Genomic DNA, 13,711 nt, shown 5'->3' with positions numbered 1-13,711 from the left:
CCTATTATTTTGCTCCACTTTTCCCCTATCCTTTTCCTGCCATGTTTTTTAAATCTTTAAATGTAATCATTTTCATCTTCAATAATTTGCTTTTTGTTTGTTTCCTCTATATTACTTTTTATTCTATTCCTCCATTCCAGATTTAACATATTTTATTAGTTCTGTAAGCCAAGACATGAAAGTGGCAGTCTTAGTCTTATTTTGGTAAAAATTTCAAGATCAATGGTTATTTTGCCTCTAAATTCCAAGGATTTCAATATTTTCCAGCTTAAACTTTAAGTCTCTCAATCACTTTCCTATTCCCTCCAGTAGGTTTGTTACTGGTATTTCAATCTGCAGTTTTACATGTGTCTCTAGCTATAACTTTTGTTTGAAACCACTACTTAATTTTTAAAAAATCATCAGTTTTGTAAAACTATCAGCCATCTATTAATTCTTCCATTTCCTCCTCAAATTCATATTCAATGTATGACAGGACTCCTCACACTACTTGCCATGTTTCTTAATCTTTCATTTTTCATCTCTATATCCTTCTAAATTGAATTCTGAGTAAATTGTATCACATCTTCCCCTTCACAATTTCTTCTACAAGGTCTACCGTAATTCAATTTATTCTTTTTTTCCACTTCTAGAAGTTGTACTTGTTTCTTCTTCAAATATGCATGTGGTTTTTCATAGCATCGTGGACTCAGGGTTGATTCTTCCTTTTAGGTTTTTAATAATTTTAAACATATAATATTCACTTTCAGATTACCTATTAGGGGTTCTAATCCCATTTGTCACTAACTCTCATTTTGGCGAATTGTTTCCTGGAGTTCCGCAATTTTCTGTGAACTCATCTTTCCTAAGGCGTGTTTTTTCTTTAAGATTAGTCTTGTGACGTAGGGTGTGAAATTTCTTCCAGGAAAGGTTTTTCATTTGTTTCTACAGTCAAACCTCATTTCTGGAACATCTCCCATCTCAAACAATTCAGTTCTCAACCAAATTGTTCCCCAAAAAATGTGGAACCAAATTTTTTCAACTAGTCAACCCTTTCATACTCATACTTCAGCATGACAAAAAGCTCTCAGATAACAAAGATCATGCTTTTGTTGCTGGGGAAATCATAAAACATAAAGAAGTCATCAAGAGTGCTAATGCTGCCCAGTGGTTAAGCATCAATCTATAAACCAGGAGCTCACAATTCATTTCCTAGTTAAGGCATATGCCCAGGGTTGAGGGCTCAGTCTCCAATAGGGGACGTGCAGAAGGCAGACTATCATAATTCTCATTATTGATGTTTCTATCTCCCTTCCTCTCTGAAATCAATAAAAATTTATTTTTAAAAAGTGCTAATGTTACTAAGGGTGTGAAAGAAACAATGGCCACAGGCAACTGAAAAGGTAGAAAAACTATTGTGTTGCCTTGCATAAAAGAAAAGCAGTTCGTCAGCCAGTAACAGCATTTCAGAGGCAGTGATATGTGGAACAGCAAAGATGCTGCATGCTAACCTGAGAGACACTCCTAGAATGAGTACTAAAAGTGATTCCTTTTGCCGAAACCGGTTTGGCTCAATGGAGAGCGTCGGCTTGGGAACTGAAGGGTCCCAGGTTCGATTCCGGTCAAGGGCATGTACCTTGGTTGCGGGCATATCCCCAGTGGGGGGTGTGCAAGAGGCAGATAATCGATGACTCTCTCTCATTGACGTTTCTAACTCTCTATCTCTTTCCCTTCCTCTCTGTACAAAATCAATAATATATATATATATATATATATATATATATATATATATATATATATATATATATATATATTTTTAAAAAAAGTGATTCCTTTAAGGATGGTAGAGAGTGATTTGATAAATTTAAGAAAAAATGTCTGGCCAGTGTGGTTCAGTGGTTGGCATGTACCTATGGACCAGGAGGTCACCATTCAATTTCCAGTCAGGGTGGGTCATAGGCTCCATCCCCAGTGTGGGGCATGTAAGAGGCAGCCAATCAATGATTCTCTCTCATCATTGATGTTTCTCTCTCTCCCCCATTCCCTTCCCCTCTGAAATCAATGAGTTGTTTGGCCACTGTGCTCAGTGGTTAGAGCATACCTCGGATGCAGGTTCGCACCCTGCCCCCAAAAGGCACATGCATGTTTCTCCGCCCCCCCCACCCTTTCTCCCTTCTGCTCTGAAAATGGAAGAAAATCCTCAGATGAGAATTAAAAAAAATAAAAGTATTTATAAACAGTACATTAAACATGTATAGTATATAAAGCCATGTACTGTATATAAGGTTAAAACGGATTCATTTAGGAGTCTGGAACTAATTAATTCAATTTACATTACGGTGGAACCTTGTTTCTCGAATATCTCCCATCTTGAACAATTCACTCATCAGCTGACAACTCTTTCATGCTGATACCTGTACAATCAGTCATGCATCTCTCAGTTGACAAAGAAAGGAGAGAATGCGGAAATATGAGTCAGTGTACCACTGTTGAAATCTCAAAATGTTTTGCTGTGAATATTTTCATGTTTTTTGCTTTTGCTGCTGCTTGTTAATAAACTTTTCATTTTTTTATTTTTTACTAGAGGCCCAGTGCCCGCAATTCATCCACAGGTAGGGTCCCTAGGCCTGGCTGTCAATCAGGGCTGATCTGTGGGGCAATTGGCGGGGTAATTTGGCTCCCCCCGCTCACACCAACCTTGGCCAGCCTGTGCGGCCTGCTCGCTGCCCCCCCCCCCACAGCAGGTGGCCTCCCTTTGTGGGGTGACCAGCGGGGCTATCAGAGGGACCCCCATTAGCGCCTGCTGTGACCAGCCTGGTGCCTGCAGGCTGGGGGCAGCTCCTGCATTGAACATCTGCCCCCTGGTGGTCAGTGCACATCATAGCATTCCACTGTTTGGTCAATTTGCATATTATGCTTTTATTATATAGGATGTTTTTATTGATTCAGAGAGAAAGGGAGAGGGAGAGAAAAATAGAAACATCAATGATGAGAATCCTTGATCAGCTGCCTCCTGCACACCCCACACTGGGGATTGAGCCCACAACCCAGGCATGTGCTCCCTGACCAGGAATGAAACCATGACCTCCTGATTCATAGGTCAATGCTCAACAACTGAGCCACACCAGTTGGGCAATTTTTCATTATTTTACTATACATTCTTTTCCCTTCTGTTAAATCTTCATTTACATTTCATGTCCTTTTTGTTTTTAAAGTGTTCATTTATACTTTAAAAGTACAATAGACATGTACTGTATATAAGAAAGGTTAAAACAAAATCATTTTGGCGTCTGGAACTGATTAATTCAATTTGCATTACATATTTCTAAAGAGGAAAAAATGATTTGGTTCTCAAAAACAAATGGCTTCTCCAATTGCCTTCCAGAATGAATTAAGTTTGAGAACTGAGGTTCCACTATACCAGGAGCCCCAAGGTTATTACCAACCCAGAACCAATTTTATCTTGATTTCCTTGGGCCCCATAACTAACCTAAATACACATCCAAATTGTCTTTAGAACAGGTTCCAGTTTACGAATCCTCAGAACTTTTTCACTCAGGCATTCTTGCTCTCTCTTATGCTGGTAGGTACAAGTTTTTTCCAGTTCATTCTTTTTCCAAAGGTACAGTCCTTCAAACCGCCAAGTCTTATGTAAGGTTCTTAGTTCCCATTACCTAGCGCTAATGGTCTCAAGGCTTCGTCTCCTGTCTTTAGTTTTAGTTACTGAGCAATGGAATTGTTTCCAAATGATGAGATCCATACCCTCCTCTCCAGGGCAACCACAAGTTAGCTGTAGTACCTACTATAATAGTTATTACTTCATGTCTGGTAGCTGGGGCTTCCCCTATCCCCTTTTGTCATTTCTTACGCTTTTGGGTGTTTATAGAGGATTTTCAAGTTGTCTTGGCCTGCCATATTGCCAAAATGAGAACTTGATCTTTAATTTTTATATGTGTAACTGATACTAGATTTGTAATTTTAACTTGAAAGGTGTTAGATAATTCACATTTGTAAACAGTATTTGAATGTCTGAGAGCCTGACAATATTTATAATTTTGACTTACTGGTTACACAAGTGCTTATATTTTGTTAGGTTTTAGAAGTTTACACTGTCAGGTATATGGTGTGGCTGAGTCAACTTGATAGATTAAACTTATACGTGTAGTTTGGAATGTTTAAAGGACTTAACTAAACCTAATGCCATTAGTTGTTTATGGGGAGTTCACTATTAAATTTACTAACAATATTCACCAAAGAACAAGTCAAAAGCATTACTCCTATATCTTACAAAGTCAAAAATTATAATTATTTTATACACATTATAATTATGTGATTGATGCTAAGTAGACTTAATGATTCTAGCTTGATTGATTTAGACGTGAGCAATTTTAAAATCATTTTCACATGTGAAAACCAATGTTGATGTTAAAAACATTGAAAATATAAAGTGACAAAAATCTGGTGTCTTGGTAATTTGAAGATTTAGTACTAATGTAAACCAGTTCACACACTTGAGATGCTGAAAATCTTGGATTTTACAAATGGTAAACCTCTAAAATTTAATTTTCCATAAAAGCTACCTACTCCTATAAAATTAAGCCATCATTTTATACCAACAATTATGTTAAAAGTCAGGCCAGGCCAAGTTTTTAATGAGCACTGTATCCCTTGAAAGCTGGTGAATTTCTCCATGACTGGAGAATATTTTTTTAACCGTGGATGAAGAGATCACATACCCTCCCTGAGGGTATACTTCTATATACTTCTGGGGAGCTTTACCAGACTTCATCCCACATTATGCACCTGGTAAGACGTACCAATGTCTACTTTAGGGTAAGAAATTATTTCTTGTTTGAGCAAGGATTGCATAGAAACTGAAAGGAGATAAAAGAAGCCCCCTCCCCAAAAAGATAAATATTATGGCTTCCTGACATCAATGTTAATCTAAGGAATGTTTGTCATTTTCCTCTGCAACCATTTCGTCTTAGCCTACTGCTTCCTTTTGACCACATTTCCATCCTCCTGCCACACTGGATTACTTGGGGGTGTGGGTTTTTTGTTTTGAATACCAACGGGGTTCTCCCTTACAAAAGAAAAAAAAAAAGTACAAGACTGTCACCAGTCATTTTCATCCCAACTATTCGACTTTTTTGTTCTGCTTTTGCACCTGAAAGATGGCATCTTACTCTCACGATGGTTTCTAGCACGTGGATAGCTGGGTCTTTGCAGCCTGTGAGGCACCCAATGACCTCGTGTTCTCTTGATTCTAGGACTGCTAAAGCAAAAGAACACCCATGTCCCAGACTTTATATTCTGGGTTAGCAGGACCTAAGTTGGCTGCGCTGTCCTAAAGAGACCAAGGCCTCTCTTTCTCTTCTACACAACATGGGGGGGGGGGGGGGGGGGGGGTTAAGTGCTTCGTTCTTTCTTTCTTTGGTCTATGTTTGCCTGTCGATAATGGGAAAGGCTCCCTTTCAAGTCTTGCAAGAGACTTAGTATTATTATTTTTTTTTAAAGAAACTGAACAGGGGAGAAGACAGACCAGGGAGAAAAGGAAGCTGCATGTCTTACAAACACCCTCGACTGGAATTCGACTCGTTACGACAGAGGGAATGACGACAAGGAGTATTTCGTGGAATGCAACGTCCTTCTGAAAGGGCTCCGAGGGCGTCGAGGCCCTCACCTGGTGAGTGGGTGAGTCCGAAGGCCCAGCTCCACTTCGTGACTAGGTCAACTGAGGCACGAGGCGGAGAGACGACTGGCCCGGGGCCTCGCAGAAGGCTCTGAGGCGAAGGCGCGGAGAGCCAGAAGCGCCGGTTCCCTCAGACGGATGCTCTTCACTCACGGGCTCCCCCCGCCCCTGGGATGGCTGTAGCCTGCCTCCGCCCCCCAACGCACACACCCTCCCCGGGAACGGCACGCCGCCTCGGGTTCCAAGGACAGAGCCGAAAGACAGCGGGGCCCGCGGCGCTCCCGCCGCGATTTGCAGGCGGGGAGCGTTGGGAGCGTGCGTCCCTCCAGTCCAACATGGCGGCGGCCGCGTCCGCGCCCCCACCCCCCAGCCTCCCTCAGGGCCGGAGAGAGCTTTTCCTCGGGGCCCTTCGGTGGGCGGGAAGATGGCCCGACCCTGCCAAACCCCTCTCGCCGCTGCCGCTGCTCGCTGGGAGAATCACCTACCCGACATGGCTAACGGCCGCGGCGCCGGGCCCCCACAGCCCGCCGAGAACAAGGAGTACGGAAGCCAGGCGGCACGGCGGCCGGAGCGGTACTGAGGGCAGAGCGGCGGGGTGAGCACGACTGCGGGGCCTCGGCAGCCAATCAGAAGGCGGCGGGCGGGACCATCGCGTCACGGCCGAAGGGGTGATTCTAGCCTCCAAACCCTGAGGACGTCGGAATCCCCAACTGTCCTCCCCCTCCTCGGACCATACCATTATTGAGAGGGAACGGAGGAGAAAGTACCAACGCCGCGATCAGGATGGGGGGGGAGGAAGCTGAACCTGCTCTCTCTTGTCCTAATGACAGTCCTGGTTCCTACTTTATTGGGTCTGATAGAATTGGAGGCTAGGAAGTAGAAGAGGAGAGACCTTGGGAACACAGATTTATTTGGTTAGAAATGGACTTTCTTCCCCTAAGTTTTCGAATGGTATGCCCCAAGTTTCTAGGCATGGGCTGCAGGCTGCTTGGGCCGCCTGGGGGCGATCAGAGTCTACAAGCTCCGAGACGGAAAATCGTGACCGGTTCAGGTACCTAATCGCCTTCCAGTTTTCAAGTAAACGTGTCAAGTAAAAAATAAATAAATAAATAAATTTTTTAAAAAAGAAAATAGACGACAAGGTAATACGGAAACAAACATGTGCATTAAAACCAAATCACACAGACTTTAAGAAGAAGAAAAAAAAGGAACAGACTGAACGCTCTGAACGCTGAGGATGAGGCGAGATGGGGTGCAGAGCTTTAGTCTTCAATGCTATTGTAGTATCAAACTCTAATGGTCAGGCACCTTACATTATCTCATTTAATTCTCGCAGCAGGTTGATGAAATGTTATCTCCATGAAACAGAAGATGGAGCAGAATTCACTTGCTTGAGGTCACACAGCAAGTAAATGGCCAACGGGAAATTTGAATCCTAGTAACCAGATACCGATGTCTGTCCTGCCTAAAGGAAACTAGAACTCTATTAAGGTGTGAGACAAAACTGTGAACGCCCAGTGAGCATGCAAGGACATTTTCTCCTAGGGCAAGGTGACATCTGAGGCAAACCATAGGTGGTGAGCAGAAGTTGACCAAATTGTGAAAGTGCTTGGGACAACATAGTTGCAAAACAAGTAAGTCAGTATGTTCAGTTTGCTCGTGAGGGTAGAATGGTAGGAGATGAGGCCAGAAAAGTAGCTGAGACCTTGTAAAGTACATGAGAGTCTGTGCTTTACTTTGAAAGCAGTGGGAACCCCTCACCGGGGGATTTCAGAGGGGAGTGCAAGGGATGGAGGAGGGGGAGAGAAAGAGAAAAAAGAAACATAAAGGTGAGAGAGACACATGGATTCATTGCCTCTCACACACCCCTATCAGGGCTGCAACCTGGGTACATACCCTTGACTGGGAATTGAACCTACGACCCTTTGGTCTGTGGGCCCGATGCTCTAATCACTGGGTCAAACCAGCCAGGGTGAGAATTGGGATTTTTTTTTTTTTAAGAATAAGAATATAGAAAGTATTGCTCATCATCAATTCTTTAAGTTTGTACCACCATTCATCAATATATTCATTCATGCACGCATGCATTCTTCAGTCAATTGCCATCTCATGATGATTGCTAGGTGTTAGTTAGGTCCTGGAAGGCCCTAGCGATAGGAAATAGGAAGCACCGCAGCCCCTGCCCTTCAGGAATTGCAATCTCCAAGCAGGGACAGTATAAACCTGTATAAACCTGTGATTCCAATCAACTACTAAACATGCACCCTAGGATGCAAAGGGTGCTCTGAAAACACAAAGGAAGAGCATCTGGGGACCGAAGGGTGGAGGGTGGAAGGGTTGAGGAGGTATTAAGGGAGACTTCCTACCTCCCAAACTGAGCTTTGAAGAAAGAGCAGGAATTCACGGTGTGTGTGTGTGTGTGTGTGTGTGTGTGTGTGTGTGTGTAATATTAGGAATAGCTTGCTCCACATGCAAAGGGCTGTATTTGCAAAGACTAAGAGGGAGCAAAGTTCTGGGAATTGCAAGTGGATTAGTCTGGCTGTTCTGTAGAGTTGCAGGGGTGGGGAGTGATTATAAATGAAGTGAAAGCATTAGGCAGAAATCACAGCTTGAAGAGCCTTATGTGCCTTGTGAAGGATTTTGGATATTCAATTTCAAACAATGGGGAACTTCTGAGGAATCTAATCAAACGAGTGACATTTCGTTTTCTATATCCATCCTCTCTTTTAATCTTCTGGATGCCCTATTGCTGTTATCCACATTTTGTAGACGAGAACACTGAAGATGGAATTCTTTAGTTCACGCAGCCAATTAAGGGCAGAGGCAGAGCTTAAATCTAGGCCTTTGAACCAAGGGCAGTGTTCTTTTTGCAATACCCCTGGTCTCCCAAACTTCAAACGGGGAACTCCTCCCAGGTCTGCACTGCTTTGGGGCTTCTTTCCACGGGTCCTGCTCCACCACACAGGGACTCACAGATTGAATCCTGTGCCCTCCTGCCTTCCAAACTTTTGCCTAGGGATGATTATCTGCAACATAATTCAGCCATTCTTTTTTTAAATATACATTTTTATTGATTTCAGAGACGAAGGGAGAGGGAGAGAGAAATAGAAGCATCAATGATGAGAATCATCGATCAGCTGCCTCCTACAATCACCACTCCCCCTCAACCCCCCCACTCCCCCACCCTGGGATCAAACCTGCGCACAACCGAGCTTGTGCCCTGACAAGGAATCAAACCGTGACCTCCTGGTAGAGCCATGCCAGCCGGCCACCCAGCCATTCTTCACACAAGATCCTGCTCCCCCTACCATGGCCTTAGTCTGCAAATTTAGGGAAGACAGCAGGTACATTTTCACATCGGCTTTAAGAGAATGTATTGGGGAAGGTCTCAGTCCTGGGCCTGTTGCCACTGGTCTAGCCCTTAAGTCCTCACATGGAGAGCTGACCCTGCAGGGAGCTCCGTTTCAGTTTCAGAGATTCCTTCAGGCAATACCTTCCAACTAGAACCAGTCAATGGGTGTCCCATTGGGCAAGAAGGTGGTAGGAAAAAATGAGAAACTAGGGTTATTTCTCCCTACCCTCTCTGCCATGGGCCAGAGGGTGTGGTGTAGGGTCTCAGGCAGCAGCTGTCTTCTCCAGGGCTCCAGTTTCCATCTTTGACTCTAGCCACTGGACTCCAGGAACCTTACTCCTCCCTTCATTCCCCCAGGCCAGTGGTCGGCAAACTCAGACCAAATTTGGCTCAACAGAACCAAATATCAACAGGACAACGATTGAAATTTCTTTTGAGAGCCAAAGTTTTTAAACTTAAACTTCTTCTAATGCCATTTCTTCAAAATAGACTCGCCCAGGCAGTGGTATTTTGTGGAAGAGCCACACTCAAGGGGCCAAAGAACCGCATGTGGCTCTTGAGCACCAGTTTGCCTACCACAGCCCCAGGCTATGGCTGGTAGAGACCTCTAGCTATTGTTTTTAAAAGACACAAACAAATAACGGCACAATGGAGTCACTTTTGCTAAACCTCAGCACCAAACCAAAACTTAATAACAAACCTAATTGTAATTTCAGCCTCTCCCAGGGGTGGAATTTTAAACCAATCAGTCTGGAATTTCCTGATCCACACTAGTGAGGCAGTCTGACCCATAACCCCCCCCCCCCCCCCCGCCTTCCTCTAGGGCAGCAGTTTTGAAAGTTTTTAACTGGTGTGCCGCAAGAATTTTTTAAACATGCAATACCTGACTATTTAGTCAGCGCACTAACTTCTTTTTCCTTAGATTGTCAAATTAAAAAAAAAAAAAAATGACAACAGCCAACACAACAATAGCCATTTGATGTGAAAGAATCAAATTTTTACCTTTTTGTCAGATCAGAAAACATATATATTTTTTGATGTGCCTCAGAATTTTAGTAATTAGTTTATGTGTACCATGAGATGAAAAAGGTTGAAAATCGCTGCTCTAAGGTGTGGCATCTTTGTCTGAAATAATCCACTCTTAATTTAGTCCTCTCTTCTTTCTTCCTATAAAAACCCCCCACTATTTTGTATAACTCATCTGAGCACCCTTCTGGTGATTCGTGAATCACTTAATAAAACCAACTAGATCTTCAGATGTACTGTTAAATCTTGTTCTTCAACACTGTTGACAATTTTTGAATTGCCTTCATTCCCTGGTTGGCTTTCCAATCCTTTGACTGTTGCTCCCGCTGCTGTTTCGAGAATAGACTGTAGGGGACAGGAGAGGGAGCAGGGAGCGGTAATTCCCTTACCAGAGTGAAAAACAGACCACAGTGATTCTTGCCTCTCTTGTGAAAGCCTGTGGAATTCACCGTTGTACCACATAATCCCAGGCTTGCCTACCTGACTAGGGACCAATTTGTTCTTTAGTTGGGTCGCATAGTTCATCGCTGAACCAACCTCTCAGTGCCTGAAACAGGAGGCACCAAAAAGAAGGAGAAGGAAGGAGAGGAGAAGAACCTTGCATTTAACAAATGAATAAATAAATGAGGGAGAAATGTCAGGACTTGTCTCTCTCACTTATCTGTAAAGTCCTCAAGCTCAAAGGCCTCATCTAGGACTTTCCTAGTCTCCCAAGTGCTTGGTGAGTGTTTGCTGAAAAGCTGACAGCCGGTTCTGTGCCAGGTGCCACAGGCAGTAGTACCATCACCACCCTCCAGGAGGTGCCACTCACGGCTCTGCCCGCCTTCTTAGAGAGCAAGCCGCCCGCAGGCTCCACTTTGGCAGGGGAAGGCTCCTTGTAAATGACCGGGCTACTCCTCCTCTGGACAGTGGCAGGCACTTCCTGTTTGGGGTGGAAAGGAAGCAGACAATTTCCTGTTAGCAGGTCTTTTGAGCAAAGCAGCAGAGTCTGAGCAGGGCCTGGCCCAGCCTTTGAGGCCAGATGCCTGGCGGATAGATAGCCTTTATGTGGAAGGGAAGTGGGGCACAGTGCCAGGTTGGCCAGGCTTTTATTATGCTCCTAGCAAGTCCCCTGGGTCCTGGTGGAGTAAAAAAACAAACCAGAAGAGGCTGACACCTGCAAACTGTGATGAGGGTTAGGGGAGATGGGACTGGTCTGAGCCAAAGAGCACAGCCTGGTGAGGAGGTGCTCATGTGACTGTCCTGGGGCAGGCCTGTGCCCATAGTCCATGTGAGCACGCTCGAATGTGAGCCTGTGTAAAGAATGTATGTGTGAGCCCTGACCGGTTTGGCTTAGTGGGTAGAGCATCGGCCTTCGGACTCAGGAGTCCCAGGTTCGATTCCGGTCAAGGGCATGTACCTTGGTTGCGGGCACATCCCAACCATGTACCTTGGTTGCGGGCACATCTGCACAGTGGGGAGTGTGCAGGAGGCAGCTGATCGATGTTACTTTCTCATCAATGTTTCTGACTCTCTATTCTTCTCCCTTCCTCTCTGTAAAAAATCCATAAAATATATATTTTTTAAAAGAATATATGTGTGAGCCCTGACCAGGTGCCTCAGTTGGTTAGAGCACCCTCCTGATACACCAAGGTTGCAGGTTTGATCCCCAGTCAGGGCACATACAAGAATCAACCAACGAATGCATAAGTAAGTAGAACAACAAATCAATGCTTCTCTCTCTCTAAAATCAATAATAATAATAATAATAATAATAATAATAAAAGAATATGTGTGCGTGTGTTTGTTTCTAGGCACCCAATACCCAGCACTTGATAGGATTTAACATTTATTAACTGTCTAGCTTGTTCTCCATAGAAAACCGGGGTACTAGAAAAGGCAGGAATTATTGCTGTCCCATTTTAAGATGGCAGAAACTGAGAGAGATTAGTTGACTTGTTTCAACAGTCTGTGGGGGGGAGGGGGAATCAAACCCAGTTCTGTCTTGTTCTACATTTCTTGCTTTTTCTAGTCCCATATGAGCATGTGCGTGTGTGTGTGTGTGTGTGTGTGTGTGTGTGTGAGCAGGGAGGGAGGGAGGAAGGGAGGAAGGTATACTTGTGAATGTGATCCAAACTGATGAGACCACATACACATGTGCTAGAGAGAGGAATTTCTGTTTCAGAGGCAGAAGTGATTGCTAGAGAATCAGGGCTTTAAGAATTGAATAACAGCAAAAAATGCACAGAGGTTATGGTCAATAATGAATCCAAATTATCACAGCTAAAATGCTCAAAACTCCAGGAAAAGCCTCCTTTCAGCTCTCCCAAGCTAACCTCATGTCCTCGTGATTCCTCTTCATATTCCTATTATTGTAGGTTTGGGAGGTTGATCATTCTGTTAGTGCCTTTCTCTGGAGTCTAGAATTCCTCCTGATAAAATCTGCTTTGTGTTCTGCACACTTCCTGGGGAGGCGGAAGGGGCAGAGACAAAGCGGATTGTTTCTTGTGTTATGAAGAGAGAAACTGAGGCCCAGAGGGGCCTTGTCCAGGCCCGCACATCCTGCCTGATTCAAGAGGTCCTGGCCAGGAAGACGACCCGTTGGCCAGCTGTTGCCTTCTGTCACAGAAGGAATGGTGCAGGCAGCTGCCAGCCTGGGCAGGCAACATGCCCAAGCCCTGGCTTGAGTTCCACAGAAGCCTGGTCCACTCTGGGAAAGCTGGGAGGCACTGTGGATCTGAACTAAGCCCAGTGTGGGGAGAAGGAGGGAAACAAGCTCTCTTTGAAGAAGAAGTATGAGAGGACTGCCAGCCTTCCTGGGCCAAGAATCTGCCCAGCCAAGTTAACGTGAGAGGGAAGGAGAGAGCCAGATTCTTGGAAAACCTAGTACTATCTTCCTCTACAACATTGCTATCCAGTATTTAGCGATTAGGTAGGTCTGCAGTAGGGCTCTAGAGTCTGAATTTTTAATGTGTGCCTTTAGGTGATTCAATGCAGATGATCCAAGAATCACATTTTATAAATTTGACTTGAGGAAAGACAGTATAGTGTTTAAGGGTGTGAGATCTGGACTTATTCTCCAGTTTTGTACCCTGGCTCCATTTCTAGATTTGTGATCTTGGACAAGTGTTATCTCTCTGTGCCTCAGTTTCCTCATCTTTAAGACAAGGATGCTTACACTAGTTGCTATAAAGATTCGATGACATAATTTGTGTCAAGCACACTGCACATGCATGGCTCATGTTAAGTTCTCAACAAGTATTTACCATTATTATTTGCTCCAATTCCTCATTCCCACCCCCACCCCTCTCCCACCAGAGGAAGAAATAATAGTATTGGATTGATACAGGGATTTGCCACCGCAGTATTGTTTGGGATATGGGTGATCTTTGGGCTGTGCTTTGAGAATTCCAACTCCAAAGCCATTCTCCTCCTATCACTCTTCTGATACCCTGGCTGGGGACTGAGCTTCTTCCAGTAAACCTATCCTGACTTTCTTCTCTTCCTTTCCTCCTTGATCCTTCTCTCATTTGGCAAGCCACCCCTTCGAAAGTTATTTGGCTCAGCATATGTCCTAGAAGGTAACACCAAACAGCAAGTCAGTTGTGGGGCTGCATAGACCTCCAGATTCCTGAAGAAGACCACAGAATCTGTTGCTCTGGGGCTTGTGAGTGAGCTTCAGA

General features: G+C 44.2%; 1 protein-coding gene across 1 annotated transcript in view; it reads right to left on the bottom strand.

Annotated features, from left to right (window-relative positions):
* TAF15 (TATA-box binding protein associated factor 15) overlaps positions 1-6,290 on the bottom strand; it is a 37,715-nt gene extending 31,425 nt beyond the window's left edge. The window contains exon 1 of the mRNA XM_084863505.1: positions 6,157-6,290. Within this exon, the coding sequence (XP_084719631.1) occupies positions 6,157-6,163 (7 nt within the window). The 5' untranslated portion in view covers positions 6,164-6,290. The remainder of the gene's footprint in view (positions 1-6,156) is intronic.
* Positions 6,291-13,711: the final 7,421 nt, after the last annotated feature.

The sequence above is a fragment of the Pipistrellus hanaki genome (assembly GCF_964339955.1).
Source record: "Pipistrellus hanaki genome assembly, chromosome: 16".
NCBI classification, from domain to species: domain Eukaryota; kingdom Metazoa; phylum Chordata; class Mammalia; order Chiroptera; family Vespertilionidae; genus Pipistrellus; species Pipistrellus hanaki.
The sequence above is the reverse complement of the archived record's forward strand: the minus strand, read 5'-3'. Positions and strand labels throughout refer to the sequence as shown.